The sequence below is a fragment of the Phoca vitulina genome, unplaced genomic scaffold (genome assembly GCF_004348235.1).
Source record: "Phoca vitulina isolate PV1807 unplaced genomic scaffold, GSC_HSeal_1.0 scaffold130, whole genome shotgun sequence".
NCBI classification, from domain to species: Eukaryota; Metazoa; Chordata; class Mammalia; order Carnivora; family Phocidae; genus Phoca; species Phoca vitulina.
This window is the reverse complement of record NW_022589833.1, coordinates 329,731-342,505: the sequence shown is the minus strand read 5'-3', so window position 1 is coordinate 342,505 and position 12,775 is coordinate 329,731. Positions and strand designations below refer to the sequence as shown.

The following is a 12,775-nucleotide window of genomic DNA, read 5'->3' as shown; positions in this document are numbered from 1 at the left end:
TTTTAGACTTTTTTTTTTTAAAAAAATTAAAATATATATTATGCCTAGATACTTTAGTTATACTTAGCAGGAGCAATAAGGAGAAATGAATCTACTCCATCTGACATAGAACTAAAAATCCTACTTTAACGCAGTGGCTGGCCTATTGGGTCTTTAAAGCTGCTACCTGTTTTGATTCTGTAATTGGAAGAGTCAAGGAGGGATAATTTGTCTTTTTGTCTCCAGCAATGACTGCATAGAGAGAGTACTTTGGTTTTTTATGTAGCAGATATTTTGCTCTGAGTAAATCAATAAGTTAACATTTACCTAAAGCTAGTAGAATTAGGATTTGACACAGGGCCTGGAGAGTTCCTGACCAGGCTAATGTTCTATATCTCTTTTGAAAGCTATGCAATTAAAGAGCAACTGTAGTTTCTTCCTTGTTAATTGGTGTGCTTCCTGTATTTCCCCATGACCTCTCTGGTACTGGCGTTTATTGTATACACTTATGCTGTATATTCCTAAATTGGGGGAAGCTCCTTTAAGAGAGCAGGAAACAGCTCCTCTACATCCTCCTTTCCTTACAGGTGCCTCCTGAACAGTCTTACACCCTGTAGAGGGTCACAAATCTCTGCTACAATTATTCTTTCTCCTGTGAGTCTGGGTAGCATAAGCTAGTCCTCCTTAGGTGCAGCCACCCTGCTTTCAGACCTTGAAGAGTAGGACTATGAGAGATAGCATCTTCACAGGGCAGACCTGTCTTTAAAAAGCACTGAGCTCAACGAGAAGACCCACAGTGGCTACCCAACCCACCAGGAGCTGTTAATGGAAATCTCTTCCCAGGGTCTTTGTGTTTGGGGCTCACCTCACCATTTTAAGCCATAAACCAGAGAGTTCACATCTTTGTTTATTGGTTGCCAGCCATTCCTTTATGACTTTCACCTATCCACCCACCCTTCCCCCAATAAATACATTTGTTGATGAATGAAATAGAATGAATGAACTTGGAAGCTACAAAGGTGCCTGGAAACCCAGAAATTCTCATGAATTGCACATTTATTGACTGAGGATGTACCGGGGTTGGGAGGTAGTTGTACAGAAACCAAAAAGGAAAAACTACAGAACAAGATGCAGCCCCAGAGCTCAGTAGCTCGGGTGTTAACACCTGAAGGATTTGGGAACCTCAGGGCAATATCATGAGAGCGCTAAGCCCATTGGCGCCCACGGAGAACACCTCCATCTCTTCTTCTCCGCGGCCTCTAACGGACCTTATTTTCTTGGCCAAGTAGGCGCCTGCTTCTGCTGGGTCTGGTGGCAGATCGGGACGCCCTTGCCACCCCCAGGGTAACAGCAGCCCCCACCACCGCTGGAGAAGCAGCCCCCGCCGCCCCCAGAGGAGCCGCCGCCGCAGCCGGAGCCGCCGCCGCCGCCGCCGCCGCAGCTGGGGAAGCAGCCCCCGTCGCCCCCGGAGGAGTCGCCGACGCAGCTGCCTCCGCAGGATCCCCCTCCGTAGCTCTGCTGGGGCATGCACGAGGTCTGGATGGTCCGCTGACAGAAGTAGCCGGAGCCGCCGCCGTAGCCGGACCTTCCACTGGAGGAGCCACCGCCGCAGCCGGAGCTGCCGTCGCCCCCGGAGGAGCCGCCACCCCCGCAGCCGCCGCTAGAGACGCCTCCGTACCTCTGGCACTGGACCTGCTGACCGGAGTCGCCGCCGCCGCCGCCACCGGAGTAGCCGCCGCCGCAGCCGGAGCCGCCGCCGTCCCCGGAATAGCCACCCCCGCAGCCGGAGTCGCAGCCGCCTCCGGAGTAGCAGCCGCCGCAGCCGGAGCTGCCGCCGCCTTCGTAGTAGCCACCACCCCCACAGTACTTGACACTCCCACCGGAACCTCCTCCGCAGCCTTCGGAGCCACCACCGCAGCCGGAGCCTCCGCCGCCACCAGAGTAGCCTCCGCAGCCAGAACTGCTGCCGCCCCCGAAATACTTGACGCTCCCTCCGGAGCCGCCGCCGCCGCCGCCGCCGCAGCCCGAGCTGCCGCCGCCGCTGTAGAAGCCACAGCCGCCGCCGCCGCCGCCGCCACCACCGCCGCCGCCGCCACCCGAGGTCTTCCCGCAAACCGCTGGGCACATGGAGGTGGGCTGCTTTTTCTGGTAAGACATCTTGTCTAAGGAGGAATGGAACCCTGGAAGGACAGCAGAGAGCATCACTGGAGCAGCCATAAGAGGATGCAGCTGAGGAGGCAGTTGCAGCCATGGAAACGCCCATCACCCTCAGCAGCACTGCCTGGGTCCAGCTTGATGCCTCCGTTGAGATCCAGGAGAGCTCGCAGGTGGGACTCCTAGGATTAGTGCTTTCGGAAGAGTTGCACTCCCCCTCAGAAAGTCTTTACCAAGCTTTAAGTAGCCCAGTATGTTGCCCATTTTTCTCTCCCAGCTCCACCTCTGGCATCTGCTGTCTGATTTGGCAGCAAATGACCCACACTCCCTCCTCTGTCCTCGACTTCCTGTAAAATGAGAGGGTTAGAGCACTTCATCTCTCAGGTCTCCAGTCCCAACATGGATTCTCTGAATGCAAATAGAAATTAGCACAAACCTCCACCTAAGGTGGGGGATTTTACCCATCCCTGGCACAACAGAGGGAGGTTTGTCTGAATGTCAGAGGTTGTTGCTCCCCACCCCACATTCTCCGCAAAAGTTCTTAGTTCAGGGGTGCCTGGGTGGGTGGCTCAGTCAGTTAAGTGTTAGATTCTTGATTTCGGCTCAGGTCATGATCTCGGGATTTTTAGATCGGACCCAGAGGCAGGCTCCTCCTTCAGCAGTGAGTCTGCTTAAGATTCTCTCTCTCTGCCCCCCCTCCTAAAATAAATCTTTAAGGGGGAAAAAAAAAAACTCTTAGTTCAAACTCTTGATCTGAGCCTAGCCATGATACCAGGGCTAGTTAACAGAAAAGCCCTCACCACCACCACCCCCGTCCTGTCTGGACATAGGGGAAGGGACCCAGTGGTCCTTTGGACCAGCATCTCTGACCGAAGATGTAGGCTTTGCTTACATCCAAGCTTGGTTGAGGGGACCATTACTAGTAGGAAGCTGTGTCCCAGCATCTCATACAATTTGTCTCTCAGAACATCTCTGAAAAACTGGCACCCGGGTTCCTGTGGTTCCCCAAATCTCCCCCATCTGCAGCATTCTCGGAATTACTCTCCCTGTTCTCCCTTACTCTCTGGAAGTAAGACTCAGCCTCTCCTCCTGACAGGTGCGAGAGATCCATCCTGCCCACTCACAGGGGCAGTCTGCAGAATGTCCCTCTGTGCCCATCACTGGCCTGCCCCTACTGGGATGCCAGAGAGACAGGAAGTAGTCTTGCCTTTGTGGAGTTCCCATTCTGGCCAGAAAATGAGAGACACCATCTGCACAGCAACAGCTCAGCTCCCAACTTCCAACCTAAATTCCCTCTAAACATGAATGCAGTTGGAAAGGCAGAGGTCCTGTAGTTTCCAAAGAGGAGAGAGGCCTTGCAGATCTGTCCCCTGGTCCACCTAGTCTGAGCAGGGCTAGGGAAGACTAGTTGGGAAGACGAAAGCCAGGAGAACTCACACTTACCTGAAGCACCAGGGGCTGAGTGAGGAGAGGAGATGCTGGCTTATGTGAAGAGCTCTGGAGCTCCCAAGGTTTTATACACTGAGCCCTGACTCATCTATTGATCTGAGTCCGCCTCTCATGTTTGGACTCAGTTATGTGACCCATGGCTGTTGCCCCACCTGTCTGTTGATTACAGGCAAAGGGTGGCCCATTCATGAAGATTTTGGCATACTTGAGATGGGCAGCCTAGTGTGCATCTCTGATGCAACTATGTGGCATCGGGATGGCCTGCCAGAGTGGATGGCAGAGATTGTTTCCAACACCTCTGGCAAAGGGCGCGTGCCATGAGACCTAGGTCTCTGACTCTTGAGGTGGCCCAAGAAAGTCACACTGGAGATCTCAGTCCTTAGTCCGAGGAGTAGGACCTCCTGTTTGGCTTCTGATCCCATTGCTTGGAACCCTCAGAACTTTAGAGAGAACCTGTCCCTCTTTTGCTAAAAGTTTCTCCCCCAGAGTTTCATGTGTGCTTCACTGAAGTGTTCTTGTCTTGAAACTAGCTTGAGAGAATGCATGAGCACCCAGTACCCAGTTCTGGGCTGCACACCATGGACAGGGCTGCAACTAATGGGACATAGGTATCTACTTGGATTTATTCCTGGAGATTTATTCCTCTGAAAAAAGTGATTGTCGATTCTCACTTTCCATGCAAAGCAACAAGCTAAAGAGCTCGATCATGTGGTCCTTCATACCATGGCCCTTTGGCCCTGGCATCCTGCAGTCTTGTGTGGCAACAGTGACCTCAGCCTAAGAGGCAGCTGTGGAATGGAAGGGACTTGAAGTTAGGTGACTGGATTTGGGTGCTCCCTATGCTACTTGTGAGCTATGTCACCTTGGACAAAGTCACAGCACTTTGCCTGACATAGGAGGCACTCAGTAAGTATTTGTTGACTGCTGAATGAATAGGCTTCTGATGACCAGTTACCTTGTCTATCACATAGGAATAGTAATATCTGTTTCGTAGGCTTGGGAAGAGGGAATACTTATAATAAACTGTAGAAGGTGATGCTGTTCTTTTTATTGTTTTCTCCTATTACAGCACAGTCTTACCTCCAACTTGGCCTGCCTTTGGACAGCAAGGCCAGAAGGGAGTCTATGGATAGCTAGAGGCAGTTCTTCAGTAAGAAAATACTCAAAAATTCTCCATTGACCCTGGACCAATAGCATCACTTCTGTGTATGAACAGCATGCTCCCCCCTTCTTTCATCACAGGAACTCAATTGCTATTGTTTAAGATATGGCATTTGAACTTTGTTCTGCCCACCTATATGTTGAAATGACAGCTCCAATAATAAATTGACTGTTAATTATGGTGGCTTAATGATCAAGTGATCCTGATTAGACTGTGGTCTTCAGAAACTTGTGGTGCTAGTTCTAGTTTGGATGGCATGAAGCCAGGCAAACCCACATGCTCCCCTCTTGAGAGAATAGCCAGAAGGGAAAAGCCAGGATCTGTTGAAGAAAGCAGGTTTCTCAGCTTGAAGGTGAGGCACCATGGAGATTTTGAAGGGAAACAGGCTCCAACTAGATGATTGCCATGGGTATAACAAAGAATGGTTTTATTTAGTTGGGCAGCACTAGAGAAGGGGAGAAAGTATAGACCATGTGCAGTTCCAGCACTGATCTGTGGACCCATGTTGATCCATTACTGTGTGTTCTACAGTCTGGAGGAAAATGTAAGTAAAAGGATGTCAGCAGTGCATTCTTGAGAAGGCTTTAATTTTGAAATCATGGCCTTCCTACTTTTGTGTGTCTGAAAAATGTCATTTCTTTTAAAAGTGATGGAAACTCCAGGAGGTTGTAGTTGTTTCTTTCAAGTCCTTACTTGACCAAAAAAAAAAAAAAAAAGGCTATAATAGAACAGTTACCATATTGTTTTGAGGGAGATATGACTACTCTATGAAATTCTGAAATTTGGGAACCTCAAGTGCAGGTGACCCCAAAGCCCCAAAGAGCTAATAATCTTCAAATTGCCATGTCGGTTTGGAGGGTTCACATTCTTAAAAGAAATACATGTCTGTGGGGAGATCACAGCTCTTGAGTTTGGGGAGCCCCAGTTTGAAAGAAGCCTGCTCATCACAATCTTTAAGTATCTAAAGCTACACACACACATTCTTATGACTGAGTGCTAACAACCTACCTGAAGGTTAAAGGGCAGCAGGTCGTTTGTAAAGAATAAAATGGACACAGGGCAAGGGCTCAGGAGCATTGGCAGGGCAAGCATAAAGCTTGGAAGCCCTTAGCATTGTTTACATTCAGTGGGAAAGTTTTCTCTTAGAGTCCTGCCCAGGAGGTGCCTCAGAGCCTCAGGCACCACCACCCCCCACACCAGGCTACATTTTTTGTCCTCTCACCAGCCCTCCTGGGTTAGCAGTTGGAAGGGTGGTTGTCTTTGTTAGAAGTCTGGGAGAAGGACAGCTCTGTAGTGGTTCACATCTGCTAGAATTACTTCTCCAGGAAGCTTCCTTAGATTCATCCACCCACTGGTTCCATCCTCTTTGACACTTGCCCTTTCCAAGCCCTTAAGGAACAACTGTACTAGTTACAGCCTGCTAATGACACATCCAATAGCCTTGTCTCCTTTTTCAAGTTATAACTGTTCTTGACAGCCAGGGCCCCATTAATTCTTTATTCTACACCCTAAGATTTAAAGAGAGTTCATAACATCCTGGGGCTTTATCTGGACAAGTTGACTCTTGAATGACTCTTTTGGGTACTCCTGGAGCTCACCCTTGCAGGGAGAAGGAGGCTCACAGCTAAGTTCTAGCACTCCTGAATAGCTTGTAGATGCATGCAAGATGAGCAGTGTGCTCAGGGACCTCACTTGCTTGGCTCAGACACTTTCTGTGTGGACAGACTCTGGTGTTTATGGACTGCTGCCACATATGTGTTTTGTCTATTCCTCACAAGGGTCCTCTGTGGGGCACCTGGGTGGCTCAGTCAGTTAAGTGTCTGCATTTGGCTCAGGTCATGATCTCAGGGTCTTGGGATCGAGCCCCATGCGGGGCTCCCTGCTCAGTGGGGAGTCTGCTTCTCCCTCTCCTCCCCACTTGTGCTCTCTCTCACTCTCTCTCTCTCAAATAAATAAAACCTTTAAACAACAACAACAACAGATAAGGAAGCAACCCATAGAGCTAATGAAATTGCTCAAATTTCCACGACCTTTAAGCGGCAAAGCCAGGGTTCAGTCAGTTCTTTCGATTCCAAATCTTGCATTCTTTCCAAGTACTACATGCCTCTTCCATTTGAATCAATATAAGCAGAATGAAGGGATGACATTCCAGTCTGGCTCAGGCTGACACCCTCTCGGAGGCAGGGAACAGAGCTTGCTCTCATGGACCCTCCCAGCTGCTCAGGGACAGTTCTATTTACTGGTGGACTGCAGGAGCTGAGGGGACATGTAGAGGTCATCTGATCGACCCTTACCATTGGTGAAGGTAGATGAAAAACCCAAGGCCCAGAGAGGCCAAACAATTTCCCATAACAGGGCTGATACTAGACACTGGGTCTCTGGCCTCCCCACTCAGGGCTTTGTCTACTGTAGACTCAGGCTGAAGCTTTGTGCTTTCTCCTGACAAGAGTATCTCCAGGTGTTGGCAGTGAGACTAGGAGTAGTTAAAATGACAGTAAAAGTATTTCATAGCTGAACAGACATGTTCAGAGAAGCTCCTGGGCCTGGGTGCTGTAGCCTCTGGGCCTGGAAGTATGTGGCTGATGTGGAGGCCTTCCTTACGTGGGCAGTTGCTGTGTAGCCTGAGGGCTCAGGGCCTACCTCCTGGCCTCACACAGAAACTTGATACACAGGGAGGAGCATGAACAACATTTGTGGGCCCCAGTCCTGCCTCAAGATAAGCGATGTCAGAGGAGGCCTCTCAAGATTTTTGTGCATGGTGGTACTTGGTGTTCCCAGAATGTTGGCCCAGCCCATCCACTGATAATCCACTGATAATCCACTGATATCCATGAAGGGATAATCCCTGTTGCTTTAACTGATTCTCAAGTCAAATGGAATCTGGAAATCAATACGATATGAAGGAAAAAGCACAAAGATTTCAGACCTACAGCCCTCTAGGCTCTTTGTTCTAAAGTTTCAACCCCAATGTTTTGGGGGAGCATGCTGCTTTAGATAACAATCACTAATATACCTCTCTTTTATCGGGGTCATTGAAAATCAAAGCAAGGTAAGTGCCCTTTCCGCTTTGGTCTCAAATCCAATTTTGATACTTAACAAGCTTCTCTCAGGAACTCCCTGGGGCTACAGCGGGCTTTGGGTGTGACCTCTCTGATTCACAGACAGCTTATGGGATTTACTACTGAAGACCAGAATTTAGGTCCAGTCTCTGTCTTGAACAGTTAAGTTTGTCAGACTTGCCAATTATCCTTAATTTTTGTTCATTCTTCTAACTACCCTCCTCATTTCAATAGTTGAACTTGTTGAAATTGGGTGGATTTGTGGCAAACCTTCTTACTGCTTAGAAAAGTGGGAATGATCACAATTTGGTTGGTGGCTCTCTACTGACTTCTTCACTGGTTCCCTTCATGTACTCAGAGAATCCCAGGGTGAGGGGCTATGGAACCATCACTCACATCTGGTGTGGATTCCTAGGACCTTCCCTTCCAGGCTAGGACCACCATCCAGACAAAAATCAGATCCTCCTAAATTTTCATATCTCCATCGAACTCAGAGTATTTGATAAATATTTGTTCATCAGCCAAGGAGATGATGAGAATTTAGTCTCATATCCCAGGGCAAATACAATCTGATTTAGTTTTCCATGGAAAGTAGCTTAAATAGATTGGCCATGGCAAACTGCTTTCCCCTGCCATCCCTCATCTTTCATCCAAGGTGCCTGATTCCCCGATCATCTCCTGCTTCTTATTTTTCAGAATATCCTTTGGATCATACCTTCCTAGAGCTTTCTAGAGAGGCCTAAAACAGCAGTAGGGGCACTTCTGGGTTTTGCCAGTCTAGTCTGTTCTGAAGGGTAGGGATTAGAATCTTTCCTCTTCTGAGGTTTTGGGGTCTTGGGAGTTCTATGATATAAACCTGTGAGCTTAGGTAAGGCATTGTCCTCCCTCAACCTCAATTTCTCCACCTATAAAGCCAATCTGACTTCTGACTGGTTTTCCTTTTGGTTCCTTCCCAGAGCACCTCTTTCCCAGGGCCCCCCTCTGGCCAGAGAGGAGGGACAAATGAGGGTCAGAGGCATTGACAGGGAAGAAACTTAGGTGGGATGACAAGAATCAGTGGTCCCTGGGAAAAGAGCCTTGAAGCTCTCATACTTCCCTGTGTGCTAGCCTTGGGCTCCGGTGAGAGGCATTTCGGGAACTTTTCTTCCACAAGAGCATTTCCCCCACCTGAGCTTGCTGCGGAGGAGGAGGGAGGGATTTAGCAGGAGGGCTGGGTGAGGAAAATTGGCCTATGCTATGAGTAATCTTTGCAGAGTTACCCAGGGTGGATGTAATTGCTGGGGATTAAGAAAGGCATGTGGGCAGGCTGAGTTGGGAAAAGGGGAAAAAAAACATCAAGATAAAAATACTGATCCTTCTGTGATTAACATATATCATTTTGGGTCTCAGAAAAAGGATGATTTTGGCTCCTGAATGTTCATGCAGAGAATCCCCTGGTGGTAGAACTGGTCCCTTACCCTCTAGTAAGTCATTTTGCTATAAAATGCAATGAAAAACAAATCAAACAAAACCCAAGTAACCTTGCCATGAATAACTTGAAAAGCAAAGCAGAGGGGTGCCTGGGTGGCTTGGTCAGTTAAGCATCTGCCTTTGGCTCAGGTCATGATCTCAGGGTCCTGATATCAAGCCCCACATCAGGCTCCCTGCTCAGTGGAGAGCCTGGTTCTCCCTCTCCCCCACCCTTGCTCATGCTCTCTCTTGCTATCTTTCAAATAAATAGATAAAATCTTTGAAAAGAAAAAAAAAAGAAAAGCAGAGAAAAAAAGTTATGTATAATTCCAGTATTTATATACAACTGGTGTTTAAGTTTTGGTGAGTATTTTTATCTTGATCTTTTTTTTCCCTTCTTTATACTTTCCTATAAAGTTTCTATTTTGGGTGCCGATTTTCCATGTGACATTGTTATCATGCACATATTCACATGTCCCTCCACAGTCTCTTTAACCATTAGCTTTAGTGGCTGTCTCCTTTGCCCACTCCTTATCTTCCAGCTGCCCTGTACCCTCTGTACCCTTGAGAACTCATTGATGAATTTTGTTGGGTCTTGACTGTCTCCCTGATAGACTGCCGGCAGGGACTTTAATCTTCCTTTATATGCACAGAGTGGCTACAAAGTAGGTGAGGAGAAAAGTTAATTGCATGAGGACCACCCCCCAACTCTTTAAACTTCTCATCGTCCCTCTCTTTGTGTAGAACCTAGTGCCTCAATTCCTTTTGACTCCAACTCCATAGAATCATTTCTTTCCCTCAAATGGTGTTTTCATTTTGTCTCCATCTTCTCCTTGCAGGGCCAGGATACCCTTGGAAATGTGAAAAAAAAATTTAATTCCAGTTAGTTAACATAAAGTGTAATATTAGTTTCAGGTGTACATAGTGATTCAGCACTTCCATACAATACCCAGTGCTCATCACAAGTGCACTTCTTAATCCCCATCACCTATTTCACCCATCCCCCACCCACTTCCCCACTGGTAACCATCGGTTTGTTCTCTATTGTTAAGATTCTGTTTCTTGGCTTCTCTGTCTCGCTCTTTTTTTTTCTTTGTTTATTTGTTTTGTTTCTTAAATTCCACCTGTGAGTGAAATCATGTGGTATTTGTCTTTCCCTGACTGACTTATTTCACTTAGCATTATACCCTTTATCTCCATCCATGTGTTGCAAATGTTTTAGTGTGTGTGTGGGACAGTAGGGGGACGAGGCAGAGAAGGAGTCAGCAGTTTAGTGGGGCATTTGGAAGACAAATCACTTAGGATGCTTGAGTGCAATGGTAGCCAAGCACCTGAGGGACAAGAGGATGTAGAGAAAAGAAGCCACAGGATAAGCCTTCTTGGAAGAGGGGTTTTGAGTTAGGATTGGGAAATAGTGAAAACTGTAGATAGGTTTCTCCAGGTTTGGGCTTTGGCTCTCATATTACCTTCATGTGTATGTGGCTGGGTGTGCACGTATGATGTGTGTACACATGTGGGATGTGTATGTGTCCATGTGTGATGTATGTACACATATCTGCATGTACATGTTATATGCTTATACATGTCTCTGTGTGTAGACATGTGTGATGTGTGTACATGTCAGTGTGTCTGTGTGGTGTGTATACATATGTCCACATGTACATGTTATGTGTGCATGTGTGTGTGTGTGATGTGTGTATATATGTCTGTGTATGTGTGTCTGTCTCCTTTCTACAAACTTCAGTATTGCTCCTCATGTCAGACTCTTTTTCACAGAACCTGTTCCCTCTCTCCTGAGAATCCTGGCCCTGGAATTGCTGTCAAACAGCCCTCGGTCTCCACAGTAACTGTATTGTGTGTGGAACTGGCCCACATCATTTTCCATGACTTGTGTCTCTAGCCATCGTAGTAGATTTGCCCCAATTAGGTCATTCTTCACTTAAAAGTCTTCAGTGTCCCCACATCAGGACGAAGCCCAGATTTCTTAGTCCAAAGGGCCTTTTGTGGTTCAGTACTGCCCACATCTGACTCTTCTCCAATAGAAGCATTTTGCTCTAGACAAACTCAATGACTCTCTCCCCAACTGAGTTGGCTGTGTTTAATGGTTTTGTATATTTTCCTGGTTTTTTTCCTGCATCTGTTAATTCCCCCTTTCCTTGATTTGTCTAAATCTTATTTTTCTTTTAATATCCTATCAGACATCACCCCTCTAGGAAACCTTGCTTAACAACCCATCTGACTGAGAGAGCACCTTCTCTGCAGCACGGTAATCCTGCCTACCCCCTGCCCCCCAAGACTGGGAGCTCCTTGCAGGGGAGCTGGGTCTTGTTTACTGTCCTGTATCTCAAGCATCCAGACATGCCTGGCATAGCCTGTAGTAGATGCTGGTAGAATGGAGGAATGAATAATGTACTCCACATCTGCCCACATCCAGAATTGTCAATGGCCTGGATATTGTGTTTTAGCCTGGGTGGGGAACGTATTTAGTCTCTGTCGTATTTTCACTTCCCTGACAAGATTGTTTGCCCCTGGAGAGCAAGGATGGCATTTGCAGCTCTTAGTAAACCAGGAGCCTATGGACACACCAGGCACTGAGTCAGGATTTATTAAAAGGAAAGGAAAAAGGAAAGAATGAAGTGGAGAACAGAGGGAGAGAGAAAGAAAAGGAAGGTAGGAAGTGCAGGAGAATATGTTGCAGGTTTTGTAACACTACTAGCTTGAGTCTGGCCAAAATCCTGACTTTCTCTCCCTTCCCAAATTTGGGTTCTCTGATCTCATTCTGGCAACTGCATGAAGTTATAAGACCCATTTGACCCCCAGAGAAGGAGATAATCAGACATTACATCATTTTAGAAGTTTTCTGAAGGTTTTTAGAAGGTTTCTGAATTATTTTAATATGATTGATATTAATATCTGATTAAATTATTCATGGTATTTAATTGCTCTCCATGATTAATTAAGATATTTTACTCCTCATAATCCCTGATGGATCCTATATAGGTTATAGGGGAGTTACATAAAATGAGGTGTGCTGATGAATCACAAACATTCCTTATTGTAATAGCTATGTACTACTTTCCTCCCCACGCTTACAAAACTATTGATGTTTGTGCTAGGCCATGTATTCGATTCCTGAGTTATTCCCTTAAATAGTCTTGGAATCTGGGACAAGTCATTCGACCTTACCTTAAAGTAAGGTATAGAGTAATATCAACCTCGCAGTTATTGGGTTAGTATGTGAGAGAACCAAATTTCAACACTGGACCATGGTTTGAACATTTCTAATTGAGGAGAAAAGATTAGGAAACAGAATTGGGGAATATAATCACTTATTTGAGCATTTGAGAATGAAGAGAAAAAGAAAGAGATTCTTCTACATCTGTCCCTTTAAAAAAATGAAAATGGCTTGTTCATGTTTGAGATTGTGGATGGAGGTAGAAAGCATATGTAAGTATGTAACTGGGTGATAATTTGCAAAACGAGGGTTGCTGGAGTGGGGGGTGGGGTGGGAGGGATGGGGTGA

General features: G+C 46.8%; 1 protein-coding gene across 1 annotated transcript; it reads right to left on the bottom strand.

Annotated features, from left to right (window-relative positions):
- Positions 1-1,026: 1,026 nt before the first annotated feature.
- Positions 1,027-6,569, bottom strand: LORICRIN (loricrin cornified envelope precursor protein). The gene has a single exon (XM_032399132.1). The coding sequence runs from the start codon at positions 2,194-2,196 to the stop codon at positions 1,249-1,251; it is 948 nt and encodes a 315-aa protein (XP_032255023.1). The 5' UTR covers positions 2,197-6,569; the 3' UTR covers positions 1,027-1,248.
- Between the last annotated feature and the right edge of the window lie 6,206 nt (positions 6,570-12,775).

What these genes read in the sequence shown, in the direction of transcription:
- LORICRIN (XM_032399132.1), bottom strand. Translation starts at nt 2,196, where the DNA reads ATGGCTGCTCCAGTGATGCTCTCTGCTGTCCTTCCAGGGTTCCATTCC.